The sequence below is a fragment of the Ahaetulla prasina genome, chromosome 2 (assembly GCF_028640845.1).
Source record: "Ahaetulla prasina isolate Xishuangbanna chromosome 2, ASM2864084v1, whole genome shotgun sequence".
In the NCBI taxonomy this organism is placed as follows: domain Eukaryota; kingdom Metazoa; phylum Chordata; class Lepidosauria; order Squamata; family Colubridae; genus Ahaetulla; species Ahaetulla prasina.
In genome coordinates this window covers 273788756-273802678 of record NC_080540.1, presented here as the reverse complement: position 1 = coordinate 273802678, position 13923 = coordinate 273788756, and the positions used below count along the sequence as shown (strand labels likewise).

General features: G+C 39.4%; 1 protein-coding gene across 1 annotated transcript in view; it reads left to right on the top strand.

Moving 5' to 3' along the window:
• NLN (neurolysin) overlaps positions 1-13923 on the top strand; it is a 44829-nt gene that overhangs the window by 6347 nt on the left and 24559 nt on the right. Inside the window, exons 2-3 of the mRNA XM_058168095.1 lie at positions 4777-5033; positions 9423-9571. Coding sequence (XP_058024078.1) covers positions 4777-5033; positions 9423-9571 — 406 coding nt within the window. The remainder of the gene's footprint in view (positions 1-4776; positions 5034-9422; positions 9572-13923) is intronic.

Genomic DNA, 13923 nt, shown 5'->3' with positions numbered 1-13923 from the left:
TTTGAAATGATGGGGAAAGTAATAATATTGAGAGTGGAAACTATATTATTGTTGGTAATTAAGGAAATAGAATTAACAAAATATGAAAAAGAATTGATTAGAATTATGATTATAATAGGTAGAATTATAATAGCTAGATATTGGAAACTAGATGTGATTTTTAGAATAGAAGAGTGGAATTCTGAAATGTGGAAATTAGCTTTAAATGATAAAATGACATGTGATATTAAAATTAGAAGTGGTGTGTATAAAGAAGATATTTTCTGGAAGGCTTGGAAACCATTTGTGGACTATGCGCTTGGAAAATTGGATCAGTACCTGTACCTCGAGAACGTGGATTTTGGCAATCATGAGGACATATCCGAAGACCCAAATCTTCCTTTTTTTTATGTATAGCACAAGGGTGTAATAATGTATTTTCTTTTTTGTTTGTTGGAAAAAAGTAATAAAAAAATAAAAAAATAAAAATAAAAATAAATTTTTAAATCTAAATTTTAATAATCAGCCTTTAAAATTTGCTCTTTTTAAATGTTGTTTTAAATTGTATATATTTTGTTTTTATTCTGGCTGTACACCGCCCTGAGTCCTTCGGGAGAAGGGCGGTATAAAAATTTAATAAAATAATAAAATAATAATAATAATAATAATAAATCATAAGGATTGCCAGCAACAAGTTATAGTCATACAGTCATAAGTGGAAAGAGATTGGTGATGGGAACTATGAAACGATTAATAGTAGTGCAGATTCAGTAAATAGTCTGACAGTGTTGAGGGAATTATTTGTTTAGCAGAGTGATGGCCTTCGGGAAAAAACTGTTCTTGTGTCTAGTTGTTCTGGTGTTCAGTGCTCTATAGCGTCGTTTTGAGGGTAGGAGTTGAAACAGTTTATGTCCAGGATGCGAGGGATCTGCAAATATTTTCACGGCCCTCTTCTTGATTCGTGCAGTATACAGGTCCTCAATGGAAGGCAAGTTGGTAGCAATTATTTTTTCTGCAGTTCTAATTATCCTCTGAAGTCTGTGTTTTTCTTGTTGGGTTGCAGAACCGAACCAGACAGTTAGAATAGAATAGAATAGAATAGAATAGAATTTTATTGGCCAAGTGTGATTGGACACACAAGGAATTTGTCTTGGTGCATATGCTCTCAGTGTACATAAAAGAAAAGATACGTTCATCAAAGGTACAACATTTACAACACAATTGATGATCAATATATCAATATAAATCATAAGGATTGCCAGCAACAAGTTATAGTCATACAGTCATAAGTGGAAAGAGATTGGTGATGGGAACTATGAAACGATTAATAGTAGTGCAGATTCAGTAAATAGTCTGACAGTGTTGAGGGAATTATTTGTTTAGCAGAGTGATGGCCTTCGGGAAAAAACTGTTCTTGTGTCTAGTTGTTCTGCTGTGCAGTGCTCTATAGCGTCGTTTTGAGGGTAGGAGTTGAAACAGTTTATGTCCAGGATGCGAGGGATCTGCAAATATTTTCACGGCCCTCTTCTTGATTCGTGCAGTATACAGGTCCTCAATGGAAGGCAAGTTGGTAGCAATTATTTTTCTGCAGTTCTAATTATCCTCTGAAGTCTGTGTTTTCTTGTTGGGTTGCAGAACCGAACCAGACAGTTAGAATAGAATAGAATAGAATAGAATAGAATTTTATTGGCCAAGTGTGATTGGACACACAAGAAATTTGTTTTGGTGCATATGCTCTCAGTGTATATAAAAGAAAAGAAAAAGAAAAAGAAAGAAAAAAAACCCTTCATCAAAGGTACAACATTTACAACACAATTGATGATCAATATATCAATATAAATCATAAGGATTGCCAGCAACAAGTTATAGTCATACAGTCATAAGTGGAAAGAGATTGGTGATGGGAACTATGAAAACGATTAATAGTAGTGCAGATTCAGTAAATAGTCTGACAGTGTTGAGGAATTATTTGTTTAGCAGAGTGATGGCCTTCGGGAAAAACTGTTCTTGTGTCTAGTTGTTCTGGTGTGCAGTGCTCTATAGCGCGTTTGAGGGTAGGAGTTGAAACAGTTTATGTCCAGGATGCGAGGGATCTGCAAATATTTTCACGGCCCTCTTCTTGATTCGTGCAGTATACAGGTCCTCAATGGAAGGCAGGTTGGTAGCAATTATTTTTCTGCAGTTCTAATTATCCTCTGAAGTCTGTGTTTTCTTGTTGGGTTGCAGAACCGAACCAGACAGTTATAGAGGTGCAAATGACAGACTCAATAATTCCTCTGTAGAACTGGATCAGCAGCTCCTTGGGCAGTTTGAGCTTACTGAGTTGGCAGAAAGAACATTCTTTGTTGTCCTTTTTAATGATGTTTTGATGTTAGCTGTCCATTTGAGATCTTGCGATATGATAGAACCCAGAAATTTGAAGGTTTCTACTGTTGATACTGTGTTGTCAAGTATTGTGAGAGGTGGAAGTATGGAAGGGTTTCTCCTAAAGTCTACCACCATTTCTACGGTTTTGAGTGTGTTCAGTTCCAGATTGTTTTGGTTGCACCACAAGGCTAGTCGTTCGACCTCACGTCTATATGCGGATTCGTCATTGTCTCGAATGAGACCAATCACTGTTGTGTCATCTGCGAACTTCAGTAGCTTAACAAATGGATCATTGGAGATGCAGTCATTGGTATACAGAGAGAAGAGAAGTGGGGAGAGCACACAGCCTTGGGGGGCCCCTGTGCTAATTGTACAGGTATTTGATGTGATCTTGCTTAGCTTCACCTGCTGCTTCCTGTTTGTTAGGAAGTAGGAGGTTTTGAGTGTGTTCAGTTCCAGATTGTTATGGTCGCACCACAGGGCTAGTCGTTCGACCTCACGTCTATATGCAGAACAACATCCCAACATCCAACAACATCCCAGCCAGAGGCTAGCCTGCAGCAGGATTTCAGTTCCAGAATTTCATACCTACAAATAATCTGGTTCACATTATAAACTAAGCCATAATGTGACATGTTTGGTTTTACAATAAACATTCATGCTAACCAGCAATTGTGATTTGTTAACTGTTTTATAGGCAAGTTATTGTATGAAGCCGGCTGGTTGTTTTAGGGAGGATACCAGTCATGTCTTATCGTGCTGTCTTATCAATAGGCTTGCTATTGAATTCAGACCTGCTTCATATGATATATTTATCTAAGATCTTTCCCTGGCTTCCACTATTCTTTTTTACTCCCTCCTTAAATACATTATTATGTTGAAAGGTGACTTCTCATTTTTCTCTCATGCCTATTTAGTCAATCTGGGACCCTTGATGGATGGGCACATCGCAAACAATGTTGAAGTCTTGTCCTTTAGGCTGTAATTTGTTTTGTTCAACAAAGTGTGCTTGGTAGAAAGAAAGGAATTATGTAAATGTAGACCATCTGCCCATGTCAGTTACCATTCTATTCTACACAAAATGTGTCTGTGGCTCATCCACACAGCTTTATTTTTATGCTCTCACCCCATTGTATAACTGCCAGGAAATCATCTCACTCTAAATCATGCTACCCCCACTGCACATTCTTAACGTACATGTGGAATGGATTGTATGCTGCCCTGTTGTCCCTTTAAAAAAAAATCCTTGAATGATAGGTTAGTTGGATGCATGTTCATTCTAACAACCATTAGATGGCAGCAAGATTTAAGATTTTTTAAAAATAGATTGCCATTTAATGGCTTGTGCAGCCATGATGCAGCAAGTGGGAAAGTACTCTTGGGAGTTTGAGAAATGGGTTTAGCTGTGGAGAGTGATGTAGAAGCTGTAAACAACCCTAAGGACATTGTGGGGAAAGGAAGCAAGAAATCAAGACTCTCCTGGGAGCAGCAGCCACTGGGAGGGGAATTCCCAACTACAGGGATAAAATTGCAGCAGCAAGTTCTTTCATGTTTGCATGTTCATAATTGACATTAAGCCAGGAATGAGCTAATCAGTGTTAATGCTTTGTAATCTGTAGATCTTTTTGATTGTAGATTGTAATAAGTAGACCTTTTTAGTCACTAGGTGGCAGAAAAGGGCTAAAGGTTATTGTGATACTTGACTGCCACCTAGCGATCCTGATAATTTGCATAGGTGACAATGCGGCTGCTGGGTAAGTGTTAAGGCATTCAGGAAAACAGCAGCCACAGAAAGAAATTTCCTGCTGTCAAGCTGTAAAAGAACAAATTCTTTTTGATGATATGTTCTGTTACCTGCATTAAAAATGAATGTAACTTCAAAGTTTTGAGCTATCTAGGTTGACCATTTCACAATTCATTAAAATAAAAAGTGATTGCAGAAGCTGGAATTTTGATTTCCTTTTCAGTGAAAAGAAGCTGGGTTTGCTGAGAAAGTGTGGTCCCACAGGAAACCAATTGAATAGTACAGTTTTCATCACAACATTGCTTTCATCATTTTGATAAGAGCAAGAAGCTTCTGTGGATGCCCATGACTTAGCAGGTTATGTGAACCTATCTGTGGAGTTTATTCAATAAATAGTAGCTAATAAAAGCATGTGTGAACTCAATTATTCTCTCTTTTTCCCAGTACTATAGTTTCCCAAAATGATTTCTTTTTGTTTCATCTATAATGTTCTTCTGGATATATTGTCCGAATACATATTTTCCTTCAATATAATTTCTTAGCAAAATAATAATTATCCATAAAACACTATGATCTTTCATTTCCCCTTAATGGACAGTTACATCTGTTGTCTCTGTTTTCATCTTTGGATTTTGTAATTGAGTATCCTGTAGCATTAATTTTTTGTCTTTTATTTTAAATTGCAGAGCTAGAAACTCAAGGATTTTACTCAAAATGACATTAGGAACAGAGATTACATCATTTCTCAAGGTGTCTTCTTATAGCGGAGCTGACCAAAATTTCCTGAAATGGGACCTCTCACCTGAGCAGATTAGAACAAAAACTGAAGAACTTATCAAGAAAGCAAAGCAAGTTTATGACAAAGTTGGCATACTTGATATGGAAGAAATCACTTATGAGAACACCGTACAGACTCTAGCAGATTTAGAAGTGGAATATTCAGGTATGGTATAGTTCGGCTGAAAACTGTATCAATTGGCTTCATAAGAAGGAAATTAAAATCTGAGATAGAAGAAAAGATTGTGTAATGTAATATTACAGTAAAAGTGCTTATGGCAAAACATTGGTCTGATCACATATAACACATATAACATCAAACAATAATATGATTTCTTGGTAAGTTTTTTGGTGTTTTTAAAACTGATCAACATTGAAAATTTGCCTAGAAATCTGAAGTCACTCTGTGTCTGTTTATTCTACCTTGCTTCACAAGGTAGTTAAAAGTTGTTGTTTTTTTTAGGGGAGAGTTCATTGAGCTGTACTTGGAATTTCTGGATGATAGGAAGGGGACATATAAAAATGGATATTTTAGTATTACAAAAATTATCTACCATATAAACTAATTGGAAATAACTCCCTGCAGATAAACATTTTTCCCTTTCTCATGCTTCTGAATTAATAGGGTGTTCAGTAATTTTTTTTACCAAAAATGTTAAAAAACTATTTAAAATTTTGAAAACTTGTCTTCCAAGAAACTATTGTGCTTTAGAAGCTGCTAAACTTACCATAAATTTAGATAACAGGGCCAGTGTGGAAAAATGCTCCAGGTTCTTCAGGGTTTGAGAGCTGGAAATTTTAGTTCATTAGTTCTCCTGTGTGCTGCTTGGTGAATCCAAACATTGGGGTTCAACTCCTTCTGATTGGCCTGATACTGAGTTACAAAAACTTTGGCCATACCTCCTCCTTCCGGCCGAGCCTCAGTTTTTGCAACTCAGTCAGCCTAGAACAGACCTGGGCAAATTAAGGCCCGCGGGCCACATCCGGCCCTTTGTACGTCCCTGTCCGGCCCGTGTGAGGCCAATCATAAACACCATAAATTAAACTTTTTTTTAAACTTTTATTTTGAAATTTTATTTTGAAAAGCGTTACGTCGCTACGTATGCACGTCGTAGACGTAGCACCTTCACTCGCGTATACACGTGTGTGAGTGAAGGTGATGCTGTTCGCCAGGTTATCCCCAAGATGTCGGCACACCCCAAGAAAAGAAAAGTTGATAACGAATGCCGTATTTTCAACAAAACATGGACTTCCAAATATTTCTTTACAGAAATTAAAGGCAAAGCAGTGTGCTTAGTCTGTGGTACACAGGTTGCTGTGTTTAAAGAATATAATTTGAATCGCCACTACACCACCAAGCATGAAGATAAATACAGAAATCTGTCTGGTGAAGAGCGTGCAAGGGAGTCTGATGCATTGCTTGCAAAACTACAAACCCAACAAGGATTTTTCACTAAACTTCACACTCCCAGAGATGCAGCCGTCAGGACAAGTTATGTCATTTCTCACAAAATCGCCAGAAAAAGTAAGGCGTTTTCCGACGGAGAGTTTATTAAGGAGTGTTTATTGGACTCTGCTGCGCTGATGTGCCCAGAGAAAAAAGGCGCATTTGAGAACGTTTCACTCTCCCGACGCACTGTAACGAGGCAGATTGAGGACATCGCGGGGAACTTAGAACTTCAGCTGAAGAACAGAGCGGCCGACTTTGACTTTTTTTCTCTGGCTTTGGATGAGAGCTGCGATGTACGTGACACTGCCCAGCTGCTCATCTTCTTACGTGGGATAACCGCAGACTTTCAAATCACGGAGGAGTTGGCAGCCATGCAGTCAATTAAAGGGACAACCACCGGTAATGACTTGTTCAGAGAGGTAAATGCATGTATGGACATTTTAGGACTGAAATGGGACAAGCTTGCAGGTGTGACAACAGATGGTTGTCCAAATCTGACAGGGAAAATGTTGGACTTTTAAAGAGAATGCAGGATAAAGTGACAGAAATTAACCCTGATCAGAAATTGACATTTTTGCATTGTATCATACATCAGGAAGTGTTGTGTAAGACAGTGTTAAAAATGAAACATGTCGTTGATGCTGTCACTAAAATAGTTAATTTCATCAGAGCAAGAGCTTTAAATCACAGACAGTTTGTTGCTTTGTTGGAGGAAACTGAGGCTGAACATGGTGACATAAGCTATCACTGCACTGTTAGGTGGCTCAGCCTTGGCAAGGTTCTGAAAAGTGTCTGGGACCTGAGAGACCAGATTCAGGAGTTCTGTATTCAGAAAGGTCATGACATCCCAGAACTTTCAGATAACAACTGGTTGGCAGACCTCGGATTCGCTGTGGATGTGACTGCACTAATGAACGAACTAAATGTCAAAATGCAGAGCAAGGGCCTTTTTGTGCATGAGATGTACAGTGCAGTGAAGGCTTTCATGAGAAAACTACAGCTTCTCTCAAGCCAAGTGAAGGACAACATTCTGACCCACTTGCCAACACTTAAGGAAGCCAAAAGATCAGGTGATCACCTCCAAAAGTACTCAACCATGTTAGAAGCATTGCATGCAGAGTTTTCAAGGCGATTTCAAGATTTCAAAACTCTTGAGAGTGAAATGCACATGGTTTCTTCTCCCTTCAACTGCAGTGTGGATGATGCACCAAGTGAAGTTCAGATGGAACTCATTGATCTGCAGTCTGACACACATCTGGCAGATCACTTCAAGTCAGTCTCACTGCTGGACTTTTACTCCGCACTCAAAGAGGAGAACTTTCCACACCTGAGGAGGCATGCTCAGAGGATCCTAGTCCTCTTTGGATCTACCTATCAATGTGAACAGACATTCTCAGTTATGAAGTTCAACAAATCCAAACACAGATCCTCTATGACTGATGACCACCTCTCAGCTGTCCTTCGCATAGCCACTTCAGACATTCCGCCAGATTTCAATGCCCTTGTTCAAGCCCAGAACAGACTGGATTATTCTCGCTGAAGAGGTAACATGAGGTGGAAAGCATTACAAGTTATTGTTTGTGGAGATTAACAAATTAAAAAATAAATTGCACTGGTTCAATAATTGTTTTTCTTATTTAACCAATAGACCACAGTTTCACATAACCTAATATACATATTTACAGAGTGCTTTATTCTTCTGATTATCAGTACCAGCTATTCAAAATATTTAATTTAAGTATTTTACAATGAAAGAAAGTTGGTGGCCCTCTGACACAATTCAGGCTTCTCATGCGGCCCCTGATAAAAATTAATTGCCCACCCCTGGCCTAGAAAGACATATTCTGAGTTGCTTACTATATTTTAATAATTAGAATTAATTGTCTTTTTAAAAAATTGTCTCTTTAAAAAGTGGTTTGGCTTTAGCGAGCGGCAGTTGTATTCAGCAGCTTAGATCAGCGCTGTGATAGCGCAGCAGGTGCTCTTGCAGTGAGGTCGGCTTCTGGCTTGCCAGACGACCCAGAGACAGCGCGGCAGTTGGAAACAGCTGGAATCATCAGAAATAGCCCGGAGAGCATGGTGGCTTGACGCTAACTACTTTGTATGGTTTCTTTTACTGAAGGCATTTTTTATAAAATAAAGCCTTTTTATTATTATTGCTGCTGCTCTTGTTCTCATTTATAACTCATTTGTTTATTAACTATGTATTTGTCTTTGTAGCAGCTCGATATCCTACAAAAGTTTTTGTGTTTATCTAGTACAGGGGTATCAAACTCACGTGATGGCGGCATCTTGTGACGTATTGGAACTTTTTTCCCCTTTGCTAAACCGGGTGTGGGCATGGCCAGTGCGTGACACACCCAGCCCAGAGGCCGGGAGTTTGACAGCCCTGATGTTCTGTTTCCCCCTCCCACCACTCCCCAAAAAAAGTCAGTCAAAGGCCTTCTCCCAGTTTATTTACAATTGGCTGGATTCCTTCTGGCACAGAGATGTTCTGGACAAGTCTCCCCACAGGCCTGCCAAAATCCCTGGAGATAACCAGAAAATTATAGATAAAGCACGATTCACTCACAAACAGATTCTTCTATCCATGGAACAGTTTGCCTGCTCAAATTCATTGCTTTGTCCAAGACAAAAAGCCAGGATGCTCCGCCTCCTGCTTTATAGTCCCTGTGAGTATCACTCCATGACTCATCATTCTCTGATCCTGTCCCAACGCCTCCTCTGCTGCGCGCGCCGGTCACGTCTGCGCAGTTTCACATCAAGCCAAGATTGTTCTTGGGGCATTGCCAAATCAGAAGAAGGCCGGGGGGGAATCAGGCCTTGCCAGCCCCTCCTCCTCCTCCTGGGTTGGTGCCAGGGAGGGAGAGGGCCCAGGGGAAGCAGGCCTTGCCAGCTCCTCCTCCTCACTGTCTGAATCCTCCTCCTCCAGGAGTCCGAGTCCGGGAACCTTTGTCACAACACCTGATTTAGTAGATGTATTAGCAACCATAGTTTAAAAACTTCAAATGATATATTTGTAATGGGAAGGTCTTCCTTCAAATACTTAAAGTAAATCAGACTACTGTATTTTCTTTGAAAGTTTTTGTTTCTTTCTTCTGATAGTGGAAAGGAGCATATTGGATTTCCCACAACACGTATCCCCTGATAAAGATGTCCGTGCAGCAAGTACCGAAGCTGATAAAAAGCTTTCTCACTTTGATGTTGAGATGAGCATGAGAAAGGATGTGTTCCAAAGGATTGTCCATTTACAGGTAAATTAGAAATAAAGATTACAGGTTATTTGCAGAACTCTTTATAATGAAAAGCATTGCAGTTTGGATAGTCAGTGTTTTCATCATCTTTGTCAAATGCTATCTCTTTGAAAATGATATAGAAGAGACACTACAGTAATATTGTTAAATATCTGAAGAAGTTACGAAGTTGAAAAACTTAAGAGCCTTGCAGTATTAGGTGAAAAGTCCACATAAAACTATAATGGCTGCATAAGTATATTCTTGAAGTTCATAAAACATGCTGAAAGTCGAAGAACAGTGCTCCTAGATTTGATATTTATAGTACACAGTAACATTCAGGAACTAAGATGGGTCTATTAAAATTAATTGTTAATGGTTCTGCTTTCCATTTGCTTGTTTAGTTTATTTTTGGTAGCAAAATAAAGGAAGGGTGTGTGTGTGTGTAATAAATGACTTAGCTAGGGCTAGCCTTCCTAAAAAAATTAACAGTTTCATCAATTAATTGCCCACCCCTGGCCTAGAAAGACATATTCTGAGTTGCTTACTATATTTTAATAATTAGAATTAATTGGCTTTTTAAAAAATTGTCTCTTTAAAAAGTGGTTTGGCTTTAGCGAGCGGCAGTTGTATTCAGCAGCTTAGATCAGCGCTGTGATAGCGCAGCAGGTGCCCTTGCCGTGAGGTCGGCTTCTGGCTTGCCAGACGACCCAGAGGCAGCGCGGCAGTTGGAAACAGCTGGAATCATCGGAAATAGCCCGGAGAGCATGGTGGCTTGACGCTAACTACTTTGTATGGTTTCTTTTACTGAAGGCATTTTTTATAAAATAAAGCCTTTTTATTATTATTGCTGTTGCTCTTGTTCTCATTTATAACTCATTTGTTTATTAACTATGTATTTGTCTTTGTAGCAGCTCGATATCCTACAAAAGTTTTTGTGTTTATCTAGTACAGGGGTATCAAACTCACGTGATGGCGGCATCATGTGACGTATTGGAACTTTTTTCCCCTTTGCTAAACCGGGCGTGGGCATGGCCAGTGCGTGACACACCCAGCCCAGAGGCCGGGAGTTTGACAGCCCTGATGTTCTGTTTCCCCCTCCCACCACTCCCAAAAAAAGTCAGTCAAAGGCCTTCTCCCAGTTTATTTACAATTGGCTGGATTCCTTCTGGCACAGAGATGTTCTGGACAAGTCTCCCCACAGGCCTGCCAAAATCCCTGGAGATAACCAGAAAATTATAGATAAAGCACGATTCACTCACAAACAGATTCTTCTATCCATGGAACAGTTTGCCTGCTCAAATTCATTGCTTTGTCCAAGACAAAAAGCCAGGATGCTCCGCCTCCTGCTTTATAGTCCCTGTGGGTATCACTCCATGACTCATCATTCTCTGATCCTGTCCCAACGCCTCCTCTGCTGCGCGCGCCGGTCACATCTGCGCAGTTTCACATAAGCCAAGATTGTTCTTGGGGCATTGCCAAATCAGAAGAAAGCCGGGGGGGAATCAGGCCTTGCCAGCCCCTCCTCCTCCTCCTCCTGAGTCGGTGCCAGGGAGGGAGAGGGCCCAGGGGAAGCAGGCCTTGCCAGCTCCTCCTTCTCACTCTCTGAATCCTCCTCCTCCAGGAGTCCGAATCCGGGAACCTGGGTCACAACACCTGATTTAGTAGATGTATTAGCAACCATAGTTTAAAAACTTCAAATGATATATTTGTAATGGGAAGGTCTTCCTTCAAATACTTAAAAGTAAATCAGACTACTGTATTTTCTTTGAAAGTTTTTGTTTCTTTCTTCTGATAGTGGAAAGGAGCATATTGGATTTCCCACAACACGTATCCCCTGATAAAGATGTCCGTGCAGCAAGTACCGAAGCTGATAAAAAGCTTTCTCACTTTGATGTTGAGATGAGCATGAGAAAGGATGTTTTCCAAAGGATTGTCCATTTACAGGTAAATTAGAAATAAAGATTACAGGTTATTTGCAGATCTCTTTATAATGAAAAGCATTGCAGTTTGGATAGTCAGTGTTTTCATCATCTTTGTCAAATGCTATCTCTTTGAAAATGATATAGAAGAGACACTACAGTAATATTGTTAAATATCTGAAGAAGTTACGAAGTTGAAAAACTTAAGAGCCTTGCAGTATTAGGTGAAAAGTCCACATAAAACTATAATGGCTGCATAAGTATATTCTTGAAGTTCATAAAACATGCTGAAAGACGAAGAACAGTGCTCCTAGATTTGATATTTATAGTACACAGTAACATTCAGGAACTAAGATGGGTCTATTAAAATTAATTGTTAATGGTTCTGCTTTCCATTTGCTTGTTTAGTTTATTTTTGGTAGCAAAATAAAGGAAGGGTGTGTGTGTGTGTGTGTGTGTGTGTGTGTGTGTGTGTGTGTGTGTGTGTGTGTGTAATAAATGACTTAGCTAGGGCTAGCCTTCCTAAAAAAATTAACAGTTTCATCAATTCTGCAATTAACAGAATTGATGAAAGATACACTCAGTCACTACAGTCACATGATCATCAGAAGCAGATTCACATTCAAAAACCCTCCAAAGCTATCTGCAATTTCTGGAAAATTGTGGACCCTTCTAAAGTAGATTGAATTTCTTAATACTATTTTGAGCGAGTTCTTTTGGCCAATATAGGAGACACACAGAAAGACTCGAGTGGAGGCTTTTTAGCACTGTATTATGTTTGAGCATAATACAAGCCCCCTTTACCCCATTGTTCCTTGTGGGTACAGTTTATTGAAGATGGGCTGAGTTGATTTAACAGCATCCTATGTGGGAATGACAGAAGGAAGAGCTGCAGCCTACACAACTGTCATGAAAAAGGTATCTCAGCACACAGAAGTAGAGAGGACGTGGGAAGCATTTTAGAAGGGACCCTCCCTAGTTTTTCAGAAAATAAAAAAGAAAGAAGGGGAGGAGTACAGGTAGTATTTGACTTACAACCACAATTGAGCCCAAACTTTCTGTTGCTAAGTGATATATTTGTTAAGTGAGTTTTGCACCATTTTACGATATTTCTTGCCACAATTGTTAAGTGAATCATTGCCATTGTTAAGTTAGTAACACAGCTGTTAAGTGAATCTGGTTTCCCCATTGACTTTGCTTGTCAGAAGGTTGCACTAGATGATCGCATGAATCCAATACACTTAACTCTGCCTTTAATCCAATTTTCAAATGTGGTGGATGAGTCAACCTGTCTGACTACAGAAGAATCACATCATAAAAAAGTTCAAGGTGTAGCTAGTAGATTAGTCAGCTATGGACACCATTGCATATCCTAAAAGGCTGTATGCTCAAACAGCCGTCTGGAAATACTGACGGGATACAGGAGAAGCGGGGTTTGGCTAGTCAGGCTCTTCTGTATAGCTTTCCCAGCTGGATAGTTCATTTTTTTCCTGCACAACTTTGGGAAGGCCAAGGAGGCACCATTTGAGCTGGCAGCAGCCACACTGGTCTTGGTTGTTTCCATGCAGCCCTTTTAAAGTGCAGAAATGTCATTTCAACCTGCAGCCACAACCAATATTATATTATGCTAAACTGGGCTACTTTTCTACTTCTTACAATAAAATTAGGTAACTTACTGTACGGATTCAGTTTGATTCCCAATCTGATACTTTCTGTTGATGCTTAGAGATATAGTGTATTTGGTTGGTATAGACCTACAGTATAATACAGAAGTTTGCTTTTCTGTTAATGTAAAAAAATTGTTTCTCTTCCCCTGATGGTGCTGGCCAGTCAGTATGCAGCCACATCAGCAACCTTCCTTGTGAATAGAAATTGCTAAGCCTAAGCAGACAGTGAGGGAAAGGGAAAATGCATCTGTCAGTCTGCTTGCTGCCTGTAGAAAAGTATTTTCTTCACAATCAGACCTTTCACTGTTTGCTTCCAACAAAGTCAATTTACTTAAGATTGCATCACCTACGTCTGGGATTTGCAGATCTGAGATAGCTGGAGTCACTGCTTTTTTGTTTGCATAGAGCTAGAAATTGTAAGATGGAAGACCCTGTATGTGCTTGTCATCATTCCAGATCATTCTGTAGTCAGTTTTAGACTGACAGTTCATATAAATGTCTTCAGTGTTCAGGGGTGGAGGATTGTATACTTAAATGTCCAACCTAAATGCCTGGTGGATGTGAATAGTTTAGTGGAAATAGATATTTCGTATACTCATGCCTGGTTAACTTGTGGAATGTGGATACATTTGCTTCTAAAGAGTACCTTCATAAAGCCACATTATAGTAATCCTACTTGTTCTAGGGAATTGAATGGGGTAAAACAAATGGGTGGATCAGATTATATAGAATGTGGGAGTCATGTCAATGCCCATTTATTATTCTATGGCAGAGGAGGCAGTTA